The following is a 27885-nucleotide window of genomic DNA, read 5'->3' on the forward strand; positions in this document are numbered from 1 at the left end:
GTAATTCTCTGACTTCCCCCCACCCCCTTCTCCTGCTGACAGATTCACCCTTATGGAGGTAATGATAGTGTGTTCCTGGGGTGGTTAGAGATTCAGAGAGAGGTGGTCTGAGGAGAGTAGGGGTGGGGCCTGGTGATGGTGGAGCAAATAGGAGACCTGCTTTGCCCTCCTAAACCTATTTGTACTTTTTGAGTTTGGTTCTATTCAACAGTGGTTGTTTCATTAACACGAATCCACATAGTGGCTGAGGCTAACCAACTTTGAAGTCAGTCAGAAGTCGGCTCAGATCCACAGCAGATCTACTGCTTATTCTTTTTTTTTGTAATATTTATTATTATTTTTATTTATTTATTTGATAGAGACAGCCAGACATTGAGAGAGGAAGGGGAGATAGAGATGGAGAGAGAGTGACACCTGCAGCCCTGCTTCACCACTTGTAAAGCTTTCCTCCTGCAGGTGGGGACTGGGGACTTGAACCTGGGTCCTTACATATTGTAACATGTATGCTGATGCAGGTGTATCACTACCTAGCTCCTGATCTCCTCAGAATTTGGCTTTTGTTTGAGGAGGGAGAACTCTATGCCTCATGGAGATAGGATGTGGATGAAGTAGATAGCTAAGTGCAAGGTGGTCCTAGTAGTGCCACCCCAAGGAATGTTTCACAGCTAGGCTGTCTACAGCTCCTCTGGGGCTTCACAGAGTCAAATGTGGCTTTCAACCAAGGCATGTCCTCCTTACCTGATGGTCCAAGCTGACCATAGACCCATCTTCTTTTATTCTATACACCCGGACCCATGGTGTTTCAAAATTAAGAGTATTTATTTATTTGTTTATGGAGCTGGGACCTTGTGCATACACAATTTCACTCCTTTGAGCAGCTTTTTCATAGAAAGGAATGGGAGATAGAAATAGTGGGAACACAACACCAGAGTTTTCTCTGTGCCTTAGTCCACATGGTGTCAGGGCTCCAGTCTGGGCACAGCAAGATATATACCCTACCTGGTGAGCTATCTCTCTAGCCTGGAACTCAGATTTTATTTTAAATTATTTATTTATTTTGAATAGAGATAGAAACTGAGAGGCAAGGGGGAGATAAGAAGGGAAGGAGAAAAAGAGGCACAGAGGAGGGGGGCATAGACTACAGTATTGTTTCATCACTCCTGAAACTTCCCCTTGCAGGTAGGGGCTAGGGGCTTGAACCCAAGTCCCTGCATGCAATAATGTATGTGCCTATCAGGTGTGTCACTGCCCATCCACTTGCTATTTATTATTGAACACTTGCTACTTACTCTACTCTGCTCTGCTCCAGAAGACCAGAGGAACCAACAGCCTTTGCCCAAGACAGTGTCCCATATTCCCTGGGATGTGTCTGTTGTCTGACTTTGAGTCACATGTCCAGGGACTCCTCTAACAAGGAGAGTTGTTGGCAATGCAGCACATCTTGAGTGTCCTGGAAAAGATAAGTCTCTCTAAAAGCCCCCACTGAGCCCCTCCTCCTGCCATGCATCCATGGGTAATGCCAGATCTCTGTGGCCTGTTCTTTTTTTTATTTTTTTTTTATTTTTTTTATTTAAGAAAGGATTAATTCACAAAACCATAGGGTAGGAGGGGTACAACCCCACACAATTCCCACCGCCCAATCTCCATATCCCACCCCCTCCCCCGATAGCTTTCCCATTCTCTATCCCTCTGGGAGCATGGACCCAGGGTCATTGTGGGTTGCAGAAGGTAGAAGGTCTGGCTTCTGTAATTGCTTCCCCGCTGAACATGGGCGTTGACTGGTCGGTCCATACTCCCAGTCTGATGAGGCCTGTTCTGTTCAACCTGAGAAATGAGTCAATCTGGACCCCGGGCTCCTGTGTCCATAGTATAAAGCTGGGATTCTGCTTAAAGACCTGAGTGACATCAGCTGGTTCTGCACAGAAAGCTCATATTCATAGAAAGGCCTTACCTCCCAACCGTGAGGGCCTGCGATCCTCATCTCACTGGGCAGAGAGACTGTGATGGATAAAGTCAAGGCTCCTACAGTGTCTAAACAAGCCCAGTTCCTTCACAGAGGTCTTAAAGAGGGAGGTAAGGGGTGATAATCCAAGACAAGAGACTCTACAAAAGCAGAGGTAGGAGAGATGCACTCAACAGAGGATGGGCCAAGGGCCAAGGGCCAAGGGATGCAGGCACCTCTGGAAGCTGGAAAAGAAGCAGGGACAGTCCAGAAGGAGCCCTGGGAGGCATTTTGACTTTAACCCCACTAGACTCCTTGGAACTCTGACCTCCAGACCTGGGAGAGAATGGGTGAGAGTTTTCCAACTCCAGCCTTGAGGTCACTTGTTCCATCAGTGACGGGAATTTTGGATGGTGCTTCTTTCTGCACAGACCCCTCAGGTCTTGTCCCCACCAGGAGGAGCAGAGGCCTGGCCCTGAAGTCCACCTCTGAACCTATTCATTTGAACTTGGGTCTTGGCCAAAGTGAGAGTGTTGCAGAACATTCCAACCATGTCTGAGTATGAAGACAAGCTGTGCATTAGTATTTTCCTGACTGCCTGACTACTCGCTAAATACTCTGATGTCACGATGTCACTGCGTCACTGCTTTTAGACCAAAGAGCCAGCTGTGAGTGTCCCTCTAGATCCACCCACCTATCTTTCATTTCCCACAAGGATGGCTGAGGAAGAGCAGGGCTATATTAACTCTAAGTCTTTGGATTGTGTCTCTGAACTGCCAGCCTTGAGGGCTGAAGTTCAGCCTCCTTAGCTCCAGTCTCATATCTGCGAACCAGCCTTCTGGATTCTAACCTTCCTGAGTACCATGCTCCTGGTTTAGACCTTTGTTCTCACTACTGGGAGAGTTGTGTCAGGTTGCCCTCCTTAGAACTCAGGGTCGTGGTATGTGCCCATTTCAACCTGGGAATGGGTAGAAAAGGTCCCCCTTCCAGGTCACCTGGCCTTTTCCTGGTTACTGAAGGGTCACCTCCCAGAGGCTTAAGTCATTGACCTGCTTACTTTGGCCAAAAGTGCTGAAGACAGAGTGACAATGCCTAAGTGCCTGTAGAGGGAGTGAAGGAGAGAAGTTCTTTATATTCAACCCTGCTTGGAATTGCAATGTTTTTTATTTGTTTTACCTCCCCATGGAGGTATTACTAGGGTTCAGTGCTTGCACTATGAATCTACTGATCCTGTGGCCATTTTTTTTTCTTTTGATAGGACAGAGAGAAGTTGAGAGGAGAGGGGAAGAGAGAGGGAGAAAGAAAGAGAGACACCTGCAGACCTGCTTCACCACTTGTGAAGCTTTGCCCCTGCAGGTGGGGAGCCAGGGGCTTGAACTGGGGTCATTGCATGGGTCCTTGCACTTCATACTATATGCGCTGAACTCAGTGCACCACTGCCTGGCCCCCGCAGTGGATTATTTACCTCTTTTTCACCAGACCAGGAAAGATCTGCCTTCCACTTCTGTTCACTCTGCTGTGTGATCACAATGGCCCACACCTGCCTGTGTGTTCATCAGGTGGGCACATATACACATGCTGCTCACTGCACATGCATATACACACACCTCATCTATGCCTTACACACAGACTACACATAGGCACAGTTGCTCTGAGAGGTGTGTGTTTTCAGCATACTCACTCTCGGGCTGAAGGAGCCAGTGTGAGCATAACTGCTGGCTCACACTTTCAACAGGAGCAGTCATTAGCAAGGGCCCCTTTGCCCACGTGACACTCACAGGTGCTGACTTCTCTCTGCCCTCCCCAGGAAGTGGAGGGGAAAGCACCAGGTTCCCCTGCCAGTGTCCTATAGAAAAGCATGTGCACATGTGCTTGTGTTGTGTAGGTGTATGTCCATTCACACATGTGTCTGACATCCCTGAAAGATGAATGTTAATATCTTCATCATTAGGCACACTGTTCCTCATCTAGTTCCTCATCTAGCTTATACTGCAAGATACCCTCCCCCACTGCAGTATTTCTCTTCTCTGACATAAAGGGACATGTAATACCTGCTCCAGTGGTCCACTGAAATGACAGTCACAGACTTATGCTATGCAGAGCTGGATTGCTTTCTTGTGGCAGTTGTGATGTGTTGTCACATTCATTGACTTAGACCAGACAGGCTTATTTTCATTCAGATGTAGAAGCCAGAAATCAGCCTTGTTGGTCTGGTTCCTGGGGGTGGGGGGGTGGCAGCTGAAGGGAGATTTCCTGTCTTTTCTGCCTTCTGGAGGCACTAAGGCCCATGCTCTGACTTCTCTCCCTTCTGCAGGGCCTGGCAATTTGCTTCCCTCTTGTCCTCCTGCTTTCTCTTGTAAGGACTTTGTTGGTTTCACTGGGCCACACAACAATCCAGGGCCCCCATCTCCAGAGCCTTAATACCACCTGCAGTGTCCACTCAGAACTGGACATGAGCATGCTGTCCATGGAGGAGAGGGGAGGAGAGCAGGAGTGACAGAGGTTAGTTTCCCAAACCTGGGGACCCCTCAAAATTCTGACCAGGGGTTAAAACTTAACACTTGGTAATTCAGAGTGTGATGTTGGGAATGTATCTGAACTTGCCGTGTTTGTGTACATGTGTGCATGTGCACGTGTGTGTGTGTGTGTGTGTGCATGCATGTGTGGCGTGTGTATGTGTGCCTCTTTTGCATGCCTACTTGTGACTGTATGTGCATGTGTAGGACAAAAGTTTTTGAGTCTCAGCAGTTCTGTGATCAGACCTAATATGGAAGCACCTACCAACAGATTGCTGGTGAAATGAGAGAAACTGTAGAATTTGGCTTGAGACTGATGTTGGGGTTGAATTCCTGGATTCCTGGTGCTGTTCTCTCTGTGAGTGCTTGTGCATTCTAGCAATGAAACACAGCAAACACAAGAGACAGTGACTGTGATCCTGGCTCCATGCCCCTCCACCTCAGCTCTCAAGGGAGTGTGGGCAGGGCCCTGTCACCAGGCCACTGCAGAGGGTACTGCTGGGAGCACTGGCAGGCTCCAGGCCATGCTCCGCCCAGGCCTACCCCAGGCTCCTGGCCATGCTACTTCAGTGGCTCCAATGTCATCACCTAGGTGACCAGGACGCTGCTGCTGCTGCTGCTGTTGCTGCTGCTGCCACCACCCACCAGGGGAGCCAGGAGCTGAGGGCCTCTGCCCGATCCAAGACCCTCTGAGCCCAGGCTTGGCCAAGGTAGGCTCAACCCTCCTTTTCGGGCACAAACAAGGGGGGTGCATTCACCACTGTGCTGCTCAGTAGCTCTTAGGTACAGTGCCCCTCCTACTTCCTCCACTGTTTATTATATGGACAACAGTGCTGGGGAGAAGAGGGGTGATCAAGCCAGTCTGAGGAAGCTTTATCTGCAGGTTCCCTGACAGGACAAAAGCTACACTATCTGTCCTGGGTTGAGGGTGAGAGTTTGGGGTTGTGAAGACAGAGGGCAGACATGGCTCTGGTGTGCTTCCACCTCCTTGAAGCTGCAGGAAGCACCTTCCCTTTCCTGCCAAGGAGACCAGATAAGGCTCAGGCCCTCCCCAGGATACATCTAGGAAACTGATTGGGGATGCCACTCTGGGCCTCCTCCTGAGGCCAGCCCAGAGCCCACCAACTCTCCCTGCTCTCCACCTGTGCCTGAGCCCAGCTCTCCCTGCCCCCCTTACCTACACCGCCAGCTTCCAAGGTACCTTGTGGACCCCTCCCCCAGCCCCCATGCTTGAACCACCTGCCTCTGCCTTGCAGCTGGTGTGGCTGGGCTCCTCAGGGTCTCTGGACATGAGTGGAGGGGCTGGTTTGGGTGACTGGTAGTGATGAAGGCAAAGAGTGTGTGCTTAAGCTCAGCAGACCAAAGAGGAGGTGTGGGAGCTTATCACTTGGGGGCAAGGTGAAGGGTGTTAGTTCCAAAGCCACACTCCCCACAGGGGCCATCAAGACATTTCCCAAACCTGACCCCTCCTGGCTTACACCACTTTGATGATTCACTCTGCCCTTGTTTCCGTTAAGCATCTGCTGTACACTGATGTGACCTTTGGTTCTGGGACTGCTCTCCACCCTACCCTCCTCAAACAAGACTAATGGGAGACTCATGCTGTGTGGGGAAAAGGGTTACCTTGTAGCAGGTGTGCTGGCAGCCTGTTCTTAGTGTAACAGGAAAACACGAGTCCTGAGGGAAGTGGGGCCATGATTAGCAGGGTAGACCACTCTGAGGGGGTCATGAAGTAGGGTGGAGTGGGGGGTGTGGTGTAGCTGAAGTCGGGCAGCATGAGCATCCAGGGGAGGACATGGCATACAGGATTAGTTAAGAGGATGGACTGTCAATAAATGGTGAGGGGGGTGGTTCTCCTGTGGTGGAGAGGAGAGATGGGGTACTCAAGGGAGCAACAGTCACTCAGGGCTGATGGCAAAGACTAGTAGCTTTGGTACCCCTTTATGCAGAAATGTTGTATTGTGATGAGAGATCTGCTTTCACAGATCTCAGGAATAGTGTCCATTGGGGTGGGTAAGGGGACAGTGAGTGAGTGGCTCAGGAAGTTACCCTTTTAGAGCATCCAGAATGGAGGACCAAAATCTCACCCAGTGATGGCTAAAGTCAAGATATGCAAATGATCTCAGAAGTTGGACAGGCACTTACATTTTGCCCCAGAAGGCCCTCAGGCCTCCTGCTTTTGCATCCATCCATCCATCCACCCCCATTCTGTAGTTGAAGAAACAGGCCCTGATGTTTACAGGTGACTGGGGCCCTGAGCTGTCAGCTGGTGGGGAGCATTTCACACCTACCCAGGGACAACAATAGCAAAAAAGTACCCTAAGCAAAATGTACCACCACTTGTGCCTGACTGGAAGGGCTCTCAGGGCTAATAGCCATCATCATCCATCTGTTCTTGTGCACCCCAGTACCATCCTATTGATCATGATCTCTGACCCTGCCTGGACCTCACCAAGGCCTGTCTCACTGATTGCAAACTTGGCTTGTGAGGCCATCCAGAATAACTTTCCACATAAAAATTCCACCAAATACCCCCCCCCCACACACACACACACACCCACACTGCCATGCTCACGTGTAGGTCCAGAGTATTCCCTATGCCCAAGATGACCGTGAAGATCATGTCCCTTCTCTGATCCTTCTGCACTATTTCTGCCTCTCCTGATCTGAAGGACTGTCTAGGGCCTGACCTTAGTCAAGCTCTGCCCCCTAACAGCATGCAGTTGGTCACCCCACAGTGGATCGTGGGCTTAGTAGCCCTCAGGATGTCCTCGACACTGGGTGTTGTAGACTTGTTCTCTTGTCTCCCAATAGAAGGGGACTACTGGTGAATGGGGTTGCCTGGTGGGTAGGGGTTGGGAGAACCCTCAACCAAACTTGAGCTCACTGCTGGCCTGCCTTAATACTTATTTGTGGCCCTGGGCAAATGAACTTGTCTTTGCTTCTGTAAGAACATTTGGAAAGTAGGAGTTCACCAACCTTTTCTGACAGGGTTACTTTGAGATCAGTAAATAGAACTCCAGGTGGACTGGCACAGAGTGGGTGCACAGAAGATGTTGAGTGTCCTTATCAGAAAGATACCCCCAGGGCCAGGAGGTGAGGACTAGGCACTTTGCTGGCAGGAAAAGTGAACTGGAAACACCAGTCCAAAGACTTGGCTGGGTCAAAATATGAGTGTTTAGGTAATTGGGCGGTAGTGCAGTGGGTTAAGCGCACATGACGCAAAGCCTAAGGATCCCGGTTCTAGCCCCTCGCTCCCCACCTGCAGGGGAGTCGCTTCACAGGCGGTGAAGCAGGTCTGCAGGTGTCTCTCTTTCTCTCCCTCTCTTTATCTTCCCCTCCTCTCTCCATTTCTCTCTGTCCTGTCCAGCAACGTCGACAAGAATAACAACAATAATAAAAACAAGGGCAACAAAAGGAAATGAATAAATATTTTTTAAAATATGAGTGTTTATTTGTGGGTTTGTTCCGACTGAAATCCTCTAGACACAGGAGGCTTACATAGGTTAAAACACCCAAAGACAAGGTGGGATAGTTTTCACTTCATTCCGCTATGTGTATTCAATGTAAAGTGGTCAAGTTCTGTTATTGGTGCAGGCATGGGAAAGGGGAGTTTCTCAAGTCATGATTGGTTAAAGTTCCATTTTGTGGGTGTCTGCCATTGTTGATCCAGGAAGTGGTTTGGGCGGCTTTGTCTCCTTCTTCAGGGTGGTGAAGGTGGACGTGTCTGAGCCTGCCTGGGCTTGCCCGGATATGCCAGCGCCTGGTTCTTAACAACCTTCTGACTCTGTTTTTGTTACTCTGACTCAAATAACTATATTTTGGTTTTTATTTCTCGTGTCCCCATGTTGATTGATAATAATATTTTATTTATTTATATATTTTGTAATCTTTTTTTTTTCCCTCCGGGGTTATTGCTGGGGCTTGGCAGCAGCACTATGAATCCACTGGTCCTAGAGGCCATTTTTTCTATTTTATTGGATAGGACAGAGAGAAATTGACAGAAGAGGGGGAGATAGGGGAAGAGGAAGCTAGACACCTGCATTCTTGCTTCAGTGCTTGTGAAGCTACCCCTGTGTAGGTGGGGAGCTGGGGGCTCAAACCAGGATCCTTGTGTGGGTCCTTGTATTTCCTACTATGTGAACTTAACGTGGTGTGCTATTGCCTAGCCCCCCAATTTATTTATTTATTATTAAAGAGAGGAGAAAAAGACCAGAACATTGCTCACTCTGGCATAAGGAGTTATAGGGGATTGAACTGCAGTGCTTGGAGCATGAGGCATGCAAGTTAGTGTTCTAACAGGATGAGCTATCTTCCTGACCTTTGATAGATTATCATCCTTCTCATAAAAAGTGCTAATTGAACTGGAGAGATAGCATAATGCTTATGCAAAGAAAACTTTAGTGTCTGAGGCTTTGATGTCCTGGGTTCAATCCCCAGCACCATAAGCCAGAACTGAGAAAGAAAGAAAAAAGAAAGGAAGGAAGGAAGGAAGGAAGAAAGAAAGAAAGAAAGAAAGAAAGAAAGAAAGAAAGAAAGAAAGAAAACTGATGATAAGTGGAGAAGGTCTGTGTTGCAGAGATGGGACTTTCCCAGGGTGTTAGCTCTCTAATATTATTGTAATATTAATGTGGCAGAAACAAATGTGAGCGTTTTAGGCTGTTAGGAAGTCATTGGTGTTGGTCTTGTTTTTAAAAAAAGACACATTTGATTTTAGTATTAAAGAATCAATTTGGGGCCCAGTGGTGGCACATGGGATTTAGCACATGTAGTATGAAGTGCAAGGACCCACACAAGGAGCTGAGTTGGAACCCTGCAAGAGGTCCCTCACAAGCAGTGAAGCAGGCCTGAAGGTTTCTACCTCTCCCTCTTCCCTTTCCCTCTCAATTTCTCTTTGTCCTATCAAAAAAATAATAAGAAGAAAGAAAGAAAGAAAAAATGGCCTCCAGGAGCAGTGGCTTCATAGTGCAGGCACTGAACCCAGTGGTAACCCTGGAAGCAAAAAAAAAAAAAAAAAAATCAACCTGAGGACTCAGGAGGGACTTGAACACAGAAATAGTCCTCAGATTTTTCTAAGAAAAATGGTCTGAAGATTAGGTTCTAATCTAGAGATTTTATATACTGTGTATAAATGAGAGGAGGTTCTAGTAAATATTTTATTCCTTCTTTTTATTGAGAATTAATGGTTTATAGTAGATACAGTTGGTACATGGGTAAAATTTCTCAGTTTTCTGCAAAACACTCTCACCTCCAGCCTAGTCTTCCTTCACCAGGACCTGAAAGCCCCACCCCCCCAACCCTAGAGTCTTTTACTTTAGAGTCCTTTACTTTGGTGCAATACACCAAACTCAGTCCAAGTTATACTTTGTATTTCCTCTTTCTGTTCTTATTTCTCAGCATCTGTTCATGAATGAAATCATTCCATCTTGATCCTTCTCTTTCTGGTTCATCTCACTTAACATGATTCCTTCAAACTCTATCCATGATGAGGTGAAGGAGGTTAATTAATCATTCCTAATAACTGAGTAGTATTTTATTTATTGTCAGAGAAGTGCAAATAAAGACAACAGTGAGGTACCACTTTACTCTTGTGAGAATGTCATACATGAGGAGGATAATGAAGGAACTACTTCATACTCCCACACTACTGGGAGTATGAAGCTTGTGGAGAGCAGTCTGGAGAACTCTCAGAAGGCTAGAAATGGACCTACCTATGACCCAGCAATTCCTAAGAAATCCTAAGGAATCAAACACACTCAGATCTGTGCTCATAGCAGCATAGTTTGTAATAACCAAAACCTGGACGCAATCTAGGTATCCAGTAACAGATGAGTAGCTAAGCAAGTTGTGGTATGTATATACAATGGAATACTACAGTAAATATTTTTTAAGAATTACATAAGGTAGAGCAAGTCAAACAAAATGTATCTCCTATCCTGTTGTTTTTTTTCTCTCTCTCTTTTTTTTTTTTTGCTATTTTTCCCTTTTGTTGCCCTTGTTTATCGTTGTTGTTATTATTATTGCCGTCATTGTTAGATAGGATAAAGAGAAATTGAGAGAGGAGGGGAAGACAGAGAGGGGGAGAGATAGACACCTGCAGACCTGCTTCACCACCTGTGAAGTGACCCCCCCCCCCGCAGGTGGGGAACTAAGGACTCGAACCAGGGTCCTTATGCAGGTTCTTGTGCTTTGCGCCATGTGCGCTTAGCCCACTGTGCAACCACCCAGCCCCTATCCTGTTGTTTTTTATAAGTTAAGGAAACCAATCAAGTTTTTTTAAATCCCCCTTTTATTTTTGCTTTGATTTTTGTTCTTTTTTTTTTATTCGTTTGACAAGAGCACTGTTAATCTCCGGCTTATGGTAATGCCAGGGATTGAACCAGGGGCCCCTGAACCTCAGGCATGGAGCTTCTGTTGCATAAACCATTATGATATCTCATTGGCCTGTTACACTTTTTTTTTAAACTTTCCTTCTGAGAACTGGAAATTGGGCATTGTGAACTAGCTGCTTTCTGTATGTCATCGATGGTTAATGAAAATTGTGTCTCAGGTTACCGTGCTCCTGCTTCACAGAGTTGAGAGGTTCAAGCCACAGCCTCCTCACAGAACCAGACCACCTGAGTTCTGACTTTTTGTTCATGCATATTTGCCCAGGAAATATCCTGGACTGGGGAGATAGCTCCACATATTCAAGTATAGGATTTGCATGCCTGAGGGTCCAGGTTCAAACTCAGCATCACCATATGCCAGAGATTAGCAGTGTTCTAGCCTCACCCTCTCATAAAAATATATAATAAATATATATTTAAAGAAAGATGGTGCTTGGGAGTCAGACGGTAATGCAGTAGATTAAGTGCAGATGGTGCAAATTGGAAGGACTGGCATAAGGATACTGGTTTGAGCCCCAGGCTCCCCACCTGCAGGGGAGTCGCTTCACAGGCGGTGAAGCAAGTCTACAGGTCTACCTTTCTCTCCCCCTCTCTCTCTTCCCCTCCTCTCTCCATTTCTCTCTGTTCTATCCAACAAAGATGACATCAATAACAACAACAATAATAACCACAGTAATAAAACAAGGGCAACAAAAGGGAATAAATAAATATTTTAAAAATTTAAAAAAGAAAGATGGTGCTTACAGACTGATTTTTCTGATAGTTCATGGCTCCTTTAACAGTATCAGTGCCCTAGACACACCAGAGGTTGGTTAAAGTCTCTGCAGTGAAGGATGCTCTGAAGGCTTATGTCTTGGAGAATGATCTCCATTCAGTCTTTGGGCCACCATGATCCTGGATTGGACTGAGACTTTGCATATACAGAATTAAACACTTTAAACAAAATAAAAAACAGTTCAAATAGGGAGTTGGGCTGTAGCACAGTGGGTTAAGCACAGGTGGTGCAAAGCGCAAGGACCGGGTAAGAATCCTGGTTCAGGCCCCCCGGCTCCCCACCTGCGACACCTGGGGAGCCGCTTCACAATCGGTGAAGCATGTCTGCAAGTGTCTATCTTTTCTTCCCCTCCTCTTTCCATTTCTTTTTGTCCTATCCGATAATAATATCAATAACTACAACAACAAAACAAGGGCAACAAAAGGAAATAAATAAATAAAAACAGTACAAATAGCAAAAGTTATTGACTTCATTCTTTCTCTTGTTGCGATATCCAGTCAGAGCACAGGAGTCAAAAGCAAGGGTGCAGGAGCCAGGTGTGAGTTCCTAACCAGCTGTGTGTTCTTGGATGAGTAACAGAAGTACTCTGTGCCTGCTTCTTTGTCTGACTTGGCTGCTGTGCCCTAGGGTGGAAAGCCACCTATGGTTGATGGTGCCTTTGTGTTGCTATTGTGTTCGGCTTCATGTGTGTTCCACAGCGTCTGTGACAGCCCAGGACTATAGTGTATCATTACTCTGGGGGTGGAAGTGGTGAGGGGTCTCCAGTACTCTGCCTGAATCTTAGCCCTGGAGTCCTGGGAGGTTTGGTCAACTGTTCTTTCCTTCCAGAAGTCACTGGGCTCATATGGTCAGAAGGCTGCCTCCATCTTCTCCAGTGAGTACTGAGTGAGCTGAATATCCTAACGGAACTTGCCGGCCAGCCACCCTGGTCTCCAGACAGAACGGAAGGGGCCCAAGGGAACCTACCCACCCCAGCCCAACTGCTGTGAGTAGCAGGCATGGGGGATTCCCAGGGTGCTCTCAGAGTCTGCCAGCCCAGGAGGGAGAGAGGACAGCTTAATCGGGCACCTCCAGCTGTTTTCAGATTGCACAAGCGCAGTCTACCCAGGGTGGGGAGGCTACGTTTGTCTCTCGCCACTAGTGCCTGGTCTCCCAGGAGCAGCATAGGGGAGTAGGGAGCTATCTCAGGGGGACTGAGGGCTCCCCCAGCAATGCCCTCCTCATGGGACCCTGAGGGGCCCTATCTTTCCCATACAATGTGTAGGGGTGGTTATAACCAGCCCTGGCTGAGTATCTAGCCCTAACTTTGCCCTATTCACCCCACGTGGTCTGCAGATGAAAGGACACAGGGCCACCCAGTGTCCTGGGTCACGTGTCCTGCAGGCCAGAGGGGGCATGCCAAGATGGCTGCTGTCCTTGCTTTTTGAGAAGGGGGCACTTCTGGCCCTCAATCCAGGTGGGTCCCTCCTCCTGGCAAGGGCTGTTCCTCTTCTGGGAAGTTAGCTGATGGGAAATGAGGAGGCCAGGCAGAGGCTACTGCTCTTGGTGACAGGCTCCCAGTTCAGTGGGAATTGGCCAGCTGCCCTGCCTGGAGAAGACGTCATTTTGCAGAAGGGCCAACTGCCTTCCTTGATCCTGCAATAGTGTATGGCCTCCGGGTCCTCTACCCAGGTAGGTGGTCTTGTGACATTAGTGCTTTCTGTACCCCTGGAGACAAGGCCCCAGAACAATTGTATGGCTAGGGAGGCCCGAGTCTTTTCTGAGATGTTCTGGGTTTATCTACCATCCCAGATCTCAGTCTGTGTTTAAACAGTGGAAGGAGGGGGTTGGGAGGAGTCAGGGGTGCTGGCATAGACATCAGGGGTTAAGAAAAATTAACATGAATTGTCAAAGCATGGGAGCTTTTCTCTGCTGATGGAAATGATGGGAGGAGGGGATTGTGAAGCAGGAGGCCTGTGGTCCTGCCCAAACAGGATCTGATCTCTTTGCTGATCACAGCTGATGTTTTCTCAATGCCTATCAGGTATTAGGGGCTGGTGGACAAGGCTTCTAGCCAACTAACTCCAGTCAGACCTTTCACTCAGAAAGACCCAGCTTCCATACCAAAATGCCCCTGTTGTGGTAGGTGTCACTGCCAGACTAGCGTGAGAGCCGGAGATTGCTTGTGGCAATGTCTTGGTCCCCACTGAAGCCTTCAACCTGTGGGAGAGAACCTTCTCTGCATGAAGAAGTGGGGGTGGGGGGCTGGGGGGTGGGTTCTGAGTAGTGTCCCTCCCCCACTGGTGATGACCCTGAAAGAGGGGGGCTAGAGATGTTGCCAAATGGCCCCAGCTCAGAACCGTTAGGCTGAGGCTGAGTTCTCAGAACTGTATGTAAGTCACACCAAGAAGCCAGTAGGGCGTGACAGTGGGCCACTCACTCTTCGACAAGCCTAGATCAAGGTGAACATTCAGGATCATCACCCCCAATTCCCTCAGTGCTAGGATCTCTGGCATTTCAGGACCTGAAGCTGGGTGGAGGGGAGGGGGTACCAGGATCCATCATGTCTCTCTGGAACCTTAGATCTACAGACTGTGTCCTCTGCCCAGGTGAACTGGGTAGCCTAGCTGACTAGCAGAGTCTTTCCCCCATCTTCCTCCAGAGTCACAGAGGTTTGCTGGAAATCTCTTTGGCTGAAGTGGTTTCATGGCCACACTTCTGGAGCTGTGAGGACAGGCCAGGAAGGTGGAGCTATCACTCACACAACTGCTCCTTCAGGAGGGAACACTAAAGTCACACAGATGCTCACAAGTGACTCTGACAAACACTGCACCATATTTCCTATACCCACAAGTTTCCCACTAGGAGGTCCGTGCTGACACCTCACTGCCCACCCATTGTGTGAGACACACTGTCCCCAGGAGCAGCTGCCAGTAAACTTCTTGCACCCAATGACTTTGTTCTAACCTCCAAAAAATGCTTTATCAAAAATAAGTCATTTTTTCTTTCCTTCCTTTCTCTCTTTCCCTCTCCCTCCCTCTCCCTTTCTCTCTTTCTTTAGTGATTCAGTGTCCTTGAAAGCAATTTCCATTTTGTCTGATTGCCATGTGTCTATTGTGAACACATTTCCAGATTCCAAAGACAGGCCATTGGAAAATCAATCTTAATTGACAGTTGTTGGAAAGTTGATTTCCTTTTCTCACATCCAGATCCTTCTCTCCAGTGTTGCTAGTGAGCATTGAGAATATCCCATCCCTGACCTGGAGGGGAGAGTGAGGGTGCCCAGGTTCCAGGCAGGTTGCAGGGGAGGCCTTCATCTCTACACCCTGATCTTTAGCCAAGCATTGATTAGCATTTTCTTTTCTTCATGTCCCTTATTCCTTTCAGAGTGGTGGGTGCTCCCTCTCCCTGCAGGGACAGTTAAGCCACTCATCTGGGCATCAGAGTGCAGTGTTCTCCAGGGAAGTTGGCAGTCATGGTGAGTGGGTGGGTCTATAGCACTGCTTTGCAGAGAAACTGTGTGGTAGTTAGCACTGCAGCCCATCCTCAGTGCAAACAGTCGAGTTGACCTTTGTGATACTATTTCCCTATGGGTCTGTGCCAGTGTCATTAGGACTCCCTGGGTTCTTGGGAAAGATGCATATTCCTGGGAGCTTCTTGGCGGGGGACCCTGGAATATGTATTCCAACCTGCGCCTCAGAAGTTTATAGAGGCTTATTGCTGGGGTCTGAAGGTGATATGTCAGACAGATTCTGGGGTGGGAGCCCACATATTAGCCCACAAAGCTCCTTCTGGGCTCAGTGCAGGCTGCCTCCTCCTGAAGTACCCAAACTCCTCTCAGGGCAGAAGAGGCTGTGCACATGGATGGTAGGGGAGCATAGATACCCCTTCAAGATTCAGTGGGAAGAAGAATGTGAGTGGCATAAGGATTAAAAGTAATTTTTAGAAGCTGGGTAGTGGCACACCTGGTTGAGCACACACATTACAGTGCGTAAGGACCCAGGTTCGAGCCCCTGGTCCCCACCTACAAGGGGAAAGCTTTGCAAGTGGTGAAGCAGTTGTTGCAGGTGTCTCTATCTCTTTCCCTCTCTACCACCCCCTTCCATCTTGATTTCTGGCTGCCTATCAGATAAAGATAAAAAACAAATTAGTAAAAAAAGAAATAAATTAAAAGAAACTGCAGAAAAAGGCCGAAGTTGAGCATGAGAGTGTTTTGCAGATAAATATTATACCCATGTGTCAACAACTGTACTCTAAGCCACTAACCCCCAATAAAGTTTTAAAAATAATGATATCAATATAAAACCTATGAATCAAGTCTGCCTTTACTTGACAACAAATACTGAGAGTGCTCTGCCCAGGGTAGAGATGAAGGGGCTTCCCACTTCTGTATGTGCCCTCTGTACTGAGCACTTACCCTGGCTGACTTGGTTTCCAGATACTGGGTACCGGAGGATTAGGTTTGGGGTCAGGATCCCTGTCATCCATGCCAGCCTGCCATGAGTATGGCTATCTCTGAGGCCAGCAGCTCAGGGAGGCAGATAAAGATGCTGGCTGTACCCCTGAGTTGGTACCCAGACCCCACCCCATCCTGGCCTGTGTTTCCTACTTCTGGGCTGCTCTGGTGGGAGGGAGGTACTAGGGCTGGAGTAGGGCCAGGGGCCCAACAGGAACATGCCAACCCAGTTTCCCCAGGGGCTGCTGAGAGCTTGGGCTTTGAGAGAGAACTCTTTACTTTTTTTTTTTTTTGCAGCTACTTGAGTAAATGCACATGGGACATACTTTGCTGCATAGCCACCTGCAATTGAAAAAACATTTTATCATAGAGTTGACACTTTCTTTTTTTATTTTTTATTTTTATTTACTTATTATTTTTTGCCTCCAGGGTTATTGCTGCGGCTAGGTACCTGCACTATGAATCCACTGCTCCTGGATGGTATTTTTTTTCTTTTGTTGCCCTTGTTGTTGTAGACTTGCTGTGGTTTTTATTGTTGTTGTTGATGTTGTTCATTGTTGGATAGGACAGAGAGAAATGGAGAGAGGAGGGGAAGACAGAGAGGGGGAGAGAAAGATAGACACCTGCAGACCTGCTTCACCTCCTGTGAAGCGACTCCTCTGCAGGTGGGGACCCGGGGGCTTGAACCGGGATCTCTACGCTGGTCCTTGCATTTCACGCCACCTGCGCTTAACCCACTGCGCTACCACCCGACCCCCAAGTTGACACTTTCATGATACCTAAATTAGCCCTTTTAAACAACACCAAAACAACACCAAAAATTTTTAACAACACCAAAAAATTTCTCTCTCTCCCTCTCTCTCTTTCTGTTTCTCTCTCTCTCTCTCTCTCTCTCTCTCATTAAAAAAAGAGCATGCTAGTATACAACAGGACTCTCAATAGACTGGCTGTTCCATACAGCCTAGGTGTAGGGTAGACAGTAATGTTTAGCACTGTGTAATTACAGTATGACACGTGCACAAGATCACCTGGGGAAGCATTTCTCAGAAATCAAACTGATCAGGCACCCAAAAGTTAATTTTATTTATTTTTGGACAGAGACACAGAAGAATTGAGAGGGGAGAGGGAGAGAGGCAGAGAGACACCTGCAGCTCTACTTTACCATTTGTTAAGATTTCCCTTTGCAAGTGGGGAGTAGGGGCTTGAACCCAGGCTCTTGCGCACTATGGTGTGTGCACTTAACCAGGTGCGCCACTGCCTGGCCCTCTGCTGTCTGTTATGGTAACTTCTCTCTGTATCTGAATTAAAAAAAAAAAGTGACCTGAAGAAATAAAATTATACATTTACGAGGCCGTAGCTCCTCCAAAAAAAAAAAATTGTGCAACTTTGTTGCCTGTGGATTACATGCTGTAAATTATATCCTAGTGACTCATTTTTCTTTCATAAAATATCAGCACATTCTTTATTTTTTCTTACTCGTGGCATCAACCCATCTCCCTGTGGTAACCACCAATTTGTCCTTTGTTGCCTGTGAATTTTAGTTTGCTTATTTGTTTTATGTTTGTGATTCCACATATAAGTGAAGTAATAATGGTATTTGTCTGTCTCTGATTTGTTTCATTTAGCACATATACTCAAGACCCATCCATGTCAAAGACATGAAGATGTTATTATTTTTGTAGTTGCGTAATATTCCATTGCATGTACTCCATGTTTTATGTATATGTACGTATAATCACATACCATGTTTTTTTCTAGTCAGCCACTTATGGACACTTAGGCTGTTTCCATATCTTGAATTTTGTAAACAGTGCTGCAATTAAAGTGTCTCTCTGTCTTTCCCTTTCTATCTCCCCTCCCTTCTCCTCTCAGTTTCTCTCTGTTTATATCCAATAGTAAATAAAACAAGAATTTCTAAGAAGGGGATCAGGTGGCAGTGCACCTGGTTAAGCACACACATGTGAAAGGACCCAGGTTCAAGCCCTGGCGAAAGCTCCACAAGTGGTGAAGCAGGGCTGTCTCTTTCCCTTTCATTTTTTAATTTTTTAAAAATTTATTTGTTTATTCCATTTTGTTGCCCTTGTTGTTTTATTATTGTAGTTATTATTGTTGTTGTTACTGATGTTGTTGTTGTTGGATAGGACAGAGAGAAATGGAGAGAAGAGGGGAAGACAGAGAAAGATAGACACCTGCAGACCTGCTTCACCGCCTGTGAAGCAACTCCCCTGCAGGTGGGGATCCTTAGGCTGGTCCTTGTGCTTTGCGCCACCTGTGCTTAACCCGCTGTGCTACTGCCCGACTCCCTCTCTTTCCATTTATTTATTTATTTATTTGTTTGTTTGTTTACTTTTCCCCTTGTTACCCTTGTTGTTGTTTTTTTATTGCTGTAGTTACTGTTGTTGTTGATATTATCACTATTAGATAGGACAGAGAGAAATGGAGAGAAGAGGGGAGGACAGAGAGGGGGAGAGAGAAAGATAGACACCTGCAGACCTGCTTCACCGCCTGTGAAGCAACTCCCCTGCAGGTGGGGATCCTTAGGCTGGTCCTTGTGCTTTGCGCCACCTGTGCTTAACCCGCTGTGCTACTGCCCGACTCCCTCTCTTTCCATTTATTTATTTATTTATTTGTTTGTTTGTTTACTTTTCCCCTTGTTACCCTTGTTGTTGTTTTTTTATTGCTGTAGTTACTGTTGTTGTTGATATTATCACTATTAGATAGGACAGAGAGAAATGGAGAGAAGAGGGGAGGACAGAGAGGGGGAGAGAGAAAGATAGACACCTGCAGACCTGCTTCACCACCTGTGAAGCAACTCCCCTGCAGGTGGGGAGCTGGGGGCTCGAACCAGGATCCTTGTACCTTGCGCTTTGCGCCATGTGCACTTAACCCGCTGCACTACTACCCAACTCCCTCTCTTTCCCTTTCTGTCTCTCCCTCACTTCTCAATTTCTTTCTGTCTCTATCCAATAACAACCCCCCCCAAAAAAAAAAAACAGTGTTGCAATTAATAGAGGGCTGCAGATATCCTTTTGAATCATTGTTTTTATTTCCTTTGGATAAATACCCAGAAGGGGAGTTGTTGGATATGGCAGCTTTGTGTCTGTTTGTTTTGTTAGAATCAGAGCCTTATGTGGTCATGATTTTACCACTTGAAACTGTTGTGTTCATTCAGATAGGGAGTGTGAGAGAAGGGAGAGAGAAACATAGTGCTGAAGCTTCCTCCATAACCACAATACCTCCCTTTTGGAACTGGGACTTGAAACTGGGTCATGTGCCAAGCAATGCAAGCACCCTCTCTGGTAAACTAGCTCTCATCCTTGGTTTTTTATTTGTGAGAAATCTTCATATTTTTTGAGAAATCTTCGTAGTGTCTTCCATGGTGACTTCACTTATTTATAGCCCCACCAACAGTGCACAAATATTCCCTTTCCCTCCGTTCATTTCAGTGCTTGTTATTTTCTGCATGTCTGTTAACAGCCATTCTGATGTGTGAGGTGACATCTCAATATGGTTTTCACTTGCATTTCCCTGAAGATAAGTAATATTGAGCACCCCCTTTAAAATTTTTCTATATTTATTTTCCCTTTTGTTGCCCTTGTTGTTTTTATTATTGTTGTAGTTATTGTTGTATTGTTGTTGTTATTGATGATGTTGTTAGATAGGACAAAGAAAGATGGAGAGAGGAGGGGAAGACAGAGGAGGAGAGAAAGAGACACCTGCAGAACTGCTTCACTGCCTGTGAAGCCCCCCTGCAGGTGGGGAGCCGGGGACTTGAACCGGGATCCCTACACCGGTCCTTGCACTTCGCACCATGTGCACTTAACCCATTGAGCCCCCTTTCATGTACCAATTGGTACAAATAAAAAATAAATGTACAAATAAAAAGTGTTTATCCAGATTTTCTGATCATTTTTATTTTGTTTATTTTATTACCTTTATTTATTGGATAGAGAGTGCCAGAAATTGAGGGGGAGAGGTTGAGAGGGAGAAAGAAAAAGAGACACCTGCAGCCCTGCTTCACCATTCACAAAGCTTTCCCCCTACAGGTGGGGACTTGGGATTTGAACCTGGGTCCTTGCACACTGTAATGTGTGCACTTAATTGGTTGCACCACTACCCGGCTAATCTTCTGATCATTATTTTTTTCTCTTTGGCCAAGCTCTACTCAGCTATGGCTATCAGTAGTGCGAGGGATCGAATCTGAGCCCTCTCACTTGCAAATACTGTGTGCTACTGCTGCCTTAGCTCCCCAAACTTTGTGTCCATTTTTCAATTGAATTATTTGTTATTTTTCTATAGAGTTATGTGAGTATAGAATATTTTGAATATCCGCCCCTTCCATAGGTAGTTTGTTTGTTTGTTTGTTTGATAAAGTCCTTTGTGGTACAGAAGAGCATATGTTCTGAGGTTCATCTATGTTGTAGTGTGTTGCTCTTTGATTCTTTTTCATGGCTGAGTAACACTTGATGTCATGGGCCTATTACCATTCATTTATCCCCTGTCAATTGAAGCCCATGTGACTGTGTTTACCCTTTGGCAATTGTGAGGGAGAGGGGTTCATAGTACATTGTTGGCCAGACAGCTTTCCACCTTTGGGCTTGGCATGGTCCACCTGAAAAATATCCTGGCCTACTGAGTCTCATGTTGGCACACCCTGCCCACATCAGGAAGTAGCCCTGACTGGTATCTGCTCTCTTCTAAGAGCCAGTTCTGGGGCACAGTGGGGAGGGGGAGTTTCTGTGTAGCTTTAGCTGAGAGCCTGCTGCAGATCTGGTGACCAGATAGATTTTGCTCCCCAAACCTACCCAGTTCTGAGTAATAGTCAGCTCTGTGCTTTACACAACTACTCTGGCTTTAGGATATCCCAGCCCCAGATAAAAGTGACCTTTTCGGGGGGCCAGGCAGTAGCGCACCTGGTTAAGCACTCACATTACTGTGCACAAGGAGCCAGGTTCAAGCCTTTGGTCCCCACCTGCATGGGGGAAGCTTCACAAGTGGTGAAGCAGAGCTGTAGTTATCCCTCTATCTCCTCCCCCCTCTCAATTTCTCTCTGTTTTTATCAAAAAAAAAAAAAAAAAAAAAAGAAAGTGACTGTCCCAACACAAAAGTGCTGTCTAATTCCTTGTTATAATTCTTGTGGGCCAGCTGGCACCGTAGTCAAGCTGGTTAAAGCACCTGCCCAGTCATCAAATCCTAATGGGCCGTGTGTGTGTGTGTGTGTGTGTGTGTGTGTGTGTGTGTGTGTGTAATGACTTAATTGCTTTCCATTCTGAGAAAATCACTTGGTCCTTCCTTACAGTGGTGCTGTGTGTTCTCAGCATGTGACTTCACCTCTCTGAGCCTCAGCCCCCCTGTACTTGGGCAGAGTGGTTCTTAGAGGCTGCAGCAGAGCCACTTGTGGTCAGCACTCAGTGAATGGCTACCCCGGCCATTGGTGTTTGGCTCTCTCTTGGCCCTCAGCCTCCCTTGGCCAGTGCCCAGCTGGCTCCCACAGTCACCCTCCTGGCTCGTGCCACTGCTCCAGGGACCAGAGGGCTGGCACGTGGCAGCCCCAGGAGCCTGCCATAGCCCCCTGGTCAGCATCTGCCTTTCTAAAGACAGACAAGCAGCAGATTGTAATCTGTGCCCTGCCCCCACCCTGTGGGCAGGTCTGGGCCTGCCTTCTTGGGCACTGCCAAGCTGTGGCTGAGCCAATTCCCGCAGCTGCTGGCCAAGGGCCCGGAGGCCGGACTAGGGGAAACATTGCGGTGGGCAGAGTAGGTTCAGGCTTTATTCTCCATCCCTGCCCCATAGAAACAGTTCTATGGGAACCCTGTTCCCTCCTCATCTCTGCATGCCCCCCATGGGTGGTAGGGATCCCTGTGGGCTACATCCTAGGGGGTCAAAGGCCAGCAACACCTCTGAACACTTCCTGCAAAGGGGATCACCAATGTATTGACCCTGTGGTGCATCCCGTGAGTACCCATTCATTGGGGAAACTGACAATCCTTCCTAGCTGACTGAATCCACATGGATCCCAGTCACTTTCAAAGCCAGCAACAAGCAGCTCCTGACAGCTTTCAACCTGACGCTGTTGACTGGCTACGGAAGAAGGGCAAACGCTAGAAGAAGAAGTGAATGACTAACTTTTTGACCTTGGCCTTGGAGTGTGGGGTTTTCTTCCTGGGATCAGAGTGGCTTTGTGCTCTGGTGGCAGAGAGGGAACCCATCTCAAAGGTGAAAGATTGGAGCCTGGGCTGGGGAGAGAGCACAATGGTGAGTCACTTCTGCTGGAACAGGGGCACAGAGAGCAGCCTCTTTTTTATATAAAATTTATTTAGAAAATAAAAAATATTGACAAGACCATAGGATAAGAAGGGTATAATTCCACATAATTCCCACCACCAGAGTTCCATATCCCATCTCCTCCCTTGAAAGCTTTGCTATTGTTTATCCCTCTGGGAGCATGGACTAAGGGCCATTATGGGGTGCAGAAGGTGGAAGGTCTGGCTGCTGTAATTGGAAGCAGCATCTTTGGAGCTCACTGTCCTTCCTCTCTTCTTGCAGAGTGAGCTGCTCTTGGGATCCTTGTGGGGAAGATGTCCCAGTCATCATCCACCGACGAGGGAGCCACATTTGAGCATCTTTGGAGTTCTCTGTGAGTGTTTCCCAGACACAATACCTGGACTGCATCAGCTGACCTCTCCAGGAACAGGAAGATCAAGAAGCTACTGCCTCAAATAGTCCTAGCGAACTGGAGTTCTGGGCTTGCTAGCCCTCACCTTCCCCTAACAGTTTCAGGCTCTACCAGTGCCTCTGAGATCTTCTCCAGGGGACTTAGGGTCATATACAAGGACTCTTAAAAAATATTTACTTATGGGAGTCGGGCAGTAGTGCAGCGGGTTAAGCACAGGTGGCACAAAGCACAAGCACCAGTCTAAGGATCCCGGTTCGAGCCCCCGGGTCCCCACCTGCAGGGGAGTCGCTTCACAAGCGGTGAAGCAGGTCTGCAGGTGTCTATCTTTCTCTCCCCCTCTCTGTCTTCCTCTCCTCTCTCCATTTCTCTCTGTCCTATCCAACAATGGCAACAACAATAATAACTACAACAATAAAAAAAACAGCAAGGGCAACAAAAGGGAATAAACAAATATTTTTTTAAAGTTTTAAACAACAGTTTGCTAGCTTAAAAAAGATTTATTTATTTACTTATTTGTATATATTGGATACAGGGAGAAATTGAGAGGGAAGAGAAGATAGTGAGTGAGAGGGGGCCAGGTGGTGGCACACCTGGTTAAGTGCTCACATTACAGTGCGCAAGGATCTGCATTTAAACCCCTGGTCCCCACGTGCAGGAGGAAAGCTTCACAAGTGGTGAGGCAGGGCTACAGGTGTCTCTCTGTTTCTTTCTCTCTCCCCCCCTCTGAGTTTCTCTCTGTCCCTATCCAGTTATAAATAAGTAAAGATTTAAAAAGAGAGTGAGTAAGAAAGAGAGACATCTACATCACTGCTTCACCACTGGTAAAACTTTCCCCTTATCAGTACAGGTAGGAACTGGGGACTTGCACTCGTTTCTTTGCACATTGCAACATATATGCTCTTCTGTGTGCACCGCCACCAGCCCCAGTTGATTAATTTATTAATGAGAAAGAAAGAGTGAGAGAGAACCAGAGTATCACTCTGACCCATGAAATACTGGGGATTACATTCAGAACCTCTCGCCTGAGAGTTCAGTGCTTTATTCACTGTACCTCTTCCTGGGCTGCCACATCTGAACTCTTTCCTCTGACCAGCCCACCAGAAGGGCTATGGCCAGGAGAGTTCCTGGAAACAGAGAGTGGGGTCACCAGCCATACCCTTGATCATACCAGCCTCAGATAGAATAGCCAGGGAGGTAGGGAGGTGAGATGAAGAGAGCTGAAGAGGGTAACAGAAAGCAGAGGGGAAAAGTGGGTTGGAAGACTCCCAAGGACAAGAGAGGTGGTACCCACTGGAGCTTGGGCTCTGTGCCTGAGAGCTATGGGCTGACAGTTCTGCTCCCTCTTTCCAGAGAGCCAGACAGCACCTACTTTGATCTTCCCCAGCCAAGCAGGGTGAATAATGAGGTGGTGGGCAACGCAGAGGCCAACATGGATGTCTTCCAGCTGCAGGGCATGACTTCGTCTGTCATGGTGAGTGGGTCTGTGCTCCAGGGACAAGACATAGAGAGGCAGTGAATGTGGTCCATCCTATCCTGAGAGTTTACAGAGCAAGGACACAAGCTCTGGTGTGTGTGGCTTCCCTTGTGGGTTTGTGAAGACACTCACATCGCAAGACAAAAAAATGGTTGGGCTCATGTAACTTTCAGTTCAGGGGTAGAAATAGGTTTAGGCATGGATGGTTCCAGGTGCAGGAAGGACTTTAGGCATGGCTGGCTCTGGATATTCAAACAGTTACCCCTGCTTCTCACCTGCTTTCCCCCTGGTGATTATTGTTAATAAACAGTTCCATTCGCAGTGACAGGTTCGTTGCAGGAGTGCTGGCCCTGCATCCAAAAGGGGTCCTAAGAACCAGTCCCCCCAGGGGTGTTGGCTCACTCACAGGTATTGCTTTGAAAGAATCATGAGAGACTCTATGGACCAGGTATGCAAATTTCTTTTTTTTAATTTTATTAGTGATCTAATATAGATTTACAAAATTACAAGGTAACAGGGGTATAATTCTGCACAGTTCCCACCACTAGAGTTCTGTGTTTCCATTCCCTCAATTGGAAGCTATAGCAGTTCTCCTAAGGTTGCAGACATGGGTTAACTATTATTTCTACAATGATATATATATATATATATATATATATATATATGATTTAATAATGATTAAAAAATATAGAGTAAGAGGGGTACAGTTCTGTGTAATTCCCACCACCAGAGTTCTGTTTCCCATCCCCTTCATTGGGAGGTTCCCTAGTCTTTAACCCTCTGAGAGTACAGACCAAAATTCTTTTTCTCTTAATTTATGTATAGGGAGTTGGGTGGTAGTGCAGCAGGTTAAGTGCATGAGGCACAAAGTACAAGGACCAGAGAAAGGATCCTGGTTCGAGCCCCCAGCTCCCCACCTGCAGAGGAGTCACTTCACAGCTGGTGAAGCAGATATGCAGGTGTCTATCTTTCTCTCCCCCTCTCTGTCTTCCCCTCCTCTCTCTACCTCTCTCTGTCCTATCTAACAATGATGACATCAATAACAACAACAATAATAACTACAACAACAATAAAAAGGGCAACAAAAGAGAAAATAAATAAATAAATACAAAAACATTATTTGTAAAATGAAAAGTAGAAAATATCAACAAAACCATACGATAAGAGGAGTAAAATTCCATGCATTTCCCACCACCAGAGTTTCATATCCAATCCCCTCCACTAGAAGTTTTCCTATTCTTTATCTCTCTGGGAGCATGGGCTCAGGATCATTATGGGTGCAGAAGGTGGATGGTCTGGCTTCTGTAATTGCTTCTCTGCTGGACATGGGTGTTATTAAGGGGTGCAGAAATTGGAGTGTCTGAGTTCTGTAATTGCTTCTCTGCTGAGCATGGACACTGGCAGGTCGGTCCATATGCAAACTTTATTTTAAAGATGTGAGATAATGTACATGAACAGATTGTATTAGTGAGGTGCAAATAATTTGTTCATAGTCACATGAGGACCATGGAGACAATGACCCCCCCCCCCCAGGTTCTCTTCCTTATTCTATCCTCAGTCCTAGTCTCACCTGGACTCAACTTTTCATTGATCCATTGAGAGGATCTGCCTTTTCTTTTCTTTTTTCTTAGTGATTTATAAAACTACAAGATAATAGGGATATAATTCCATATGGTTTCCACCACCAGTGTTCTGTCTCCCTATCCCCTTCTATTGGAAACTGCAGTCGTTCTCTCAACATCACAAATATGTGGTGATTTTATGTCTGTCTGTCTATCTATCTACCTACCTACCTACCTACCTACCTATCTACCTATATATCCATATTTATTTTCCCCATTTTTTATATAGTCCTGCCTTCACTTCCATTCTAAGTCATGCCTAAACCTATTACTAGTTCAGAGTATCTTTCTTTTTTTTCCCCCCTCTTCCCCACCTCCCCAGATCCCTGCCCCATTAGGGAAAGAGAGAGACAGGCTGAGAGTATAGCTCTACCTGCCAATGCCCATGTTCAGTGGGGAAGCAATCAGACCTTCCACCTTCTGCACCCCATAATGATCCTGGGTCCATACTCCCAGAGGGATAAAGAATAGGGAAGCTATCAAGGTAGGGATTGGATATGGAGTTCTGGGGGTGGGAATTGTGTGGATTTGTACCCCTCTTATCCTATAGTCTTATCAGTATTTCCATTTAATAAATAAAATTGTTAGAAAAGGAGAGAGAAACAGTGCCTGGTCTCCTCTTGTATTTTCCAGATTTATTTCCCTTTCAGTGATGGTATAAAGCCAAGATTCCTAGTGACAAACACTTCAGGTCCTGATTGAATGGAATTACAGAGCCCTCTGGTTTACTTCCCCTATCACCTATCCCTGTGGGAGTATGGACCAAAATTCTTTTTGGGGTATAGAAGGTGGGAGATGATCTGCCTTTTCTATTGCACTTGCTTCCCAGGTGTGGCTACCTTTCTAAAGCCCCTGCTGTAGAAATGATACATCCTGGTGCTCTCTTAATACACTTACCCTCTCATAGGGTAAATAGGTGGCAAAAATAAAAGCAAAATGACCATAGTTACAGATAGTACTGGCTAACTGAGATTGAGAGCCCCTCTAGTCCTCATCTCCTCCTAACAGTTCCAGGTTCCACCAGCGCCTCTTCATCTTTAGGGGTGTCAACCCTCTTAGCCCAATGTCCACCAGGCCTACTTCTCACCAGTCTGAACTTGGTTGTGTACTTGTCTCAAGGCCAGCTCTGTGTCTCTGATTGGCCTGGGTCCCCTTGGGATGAGGTGAAGGTAGAATGAAAAGAGTTGACTCCTCCCCCCCTCAGCATAGTCATTCAGTTATGGGACAGAGAGGCTCAGTAACATGATGATGATGCTTCCAGAGGAAGGTGTTAGGAGGACACAGGGACACTCTAGTATCTCAGGTCCCATCACTGGGCATTTCTATTGGCACATAGGTGGAGCCATGGTAGCTGGGTTGTGCCTTGACCCTGCCCCTCTGAATGCATGTGACAGTGAGTGGCAGCAATATCAGAGGGAATATAGGGACCCTAGCCCCACGGAGTTACTGCAGTTACCTTCTGGGGTGACCTCCACTCAATTCAGCTGCTTGGCTATGCTATAGGTTTGTTGCCAAGCTATAGGGGAAAAGTGGCCTGGTGAAAACTTGGGGGGCCAGAAGGAGACCCAATCTGCCCTTTCTCCCTGAAAGTCCCCTTTCCATTGGTTGGAGCACCCTCACCACACTACACACCTGTCACAGGCACCAGGGCATCTGGCAGATAGTGGAGGGTGTGTGAGTGAGCAGGGGACAGAGGGAAGAGGGGCAGAGAGGCAGGGGAAGTGGCAGGAGGATCCTGTGTCCACCACTCCATCTCCTCTTAGATGCTGAGCCAGTGCAGGACCATCTAGGTCTAGAAGAAGGTGCCTACTTGGCCATCACAGCTGCATACTGGGGGAGAGAGGTGTCTGGCAGGCAGTGAGCATCAGCTGTGAGGAATCTGTCCTCCTGCCTCACTCAGGGGGGGCCTTATGGGAGCAGCTGGTCCCATCCAGCACCTGCTCTGTTCCCAGATCACAGGGAAGAAACCAAGGCACCTACTAGCTTTGGGCAGGTAGGTCTGGAGCTAGATCTTAGACCAGGGCCTGAGGGGATAGAGTGCCCTCCCTTAGAACAT

At 47.0% G+C, this 27885-nt stretch overlaps 1 protein-coding gene across 1 annotated transcript in view; it reads left to right on the forward strand.

The window, feature by feature from the left end:
- The window catches only part of TP73 (tumor protein p73), an 81049-nt gene that overhangs the window by 6871 nt on the left and 46293 nt on the right, over nt 1-27885 (forward strand). The window contains exons 2-4 of the mRNA XM_007527240.2: nt 5051-5168; nt 22604-22694; nt 24084-24204. Coding sequence (XP_007527302.1) covers nt 22636-22694; nt 24084-24204 — 180 coding nt within the window. The 5' untranslated portion in view covers nt 5051-5168; nt 22604-22635. The remainder of the gene's footprint in view (nt 1-5050; nt 5169-22603; nt 22695-24083; nt 24205-27885) is intronic.

This window comes from Erinaceus europaeus, chromosome 11 (genome assembly GCF_950295315.1).
Source record: "Erinaceus europaeus chromosome 11, mEriEur2.1, whole genome shotgun sequence".
NCBI lineage: Eukaryota > Metazoa > Chordata > Mammalia > Eulipotyphla > Erinaceidae > Erinaceus > Erinaceus europaeus.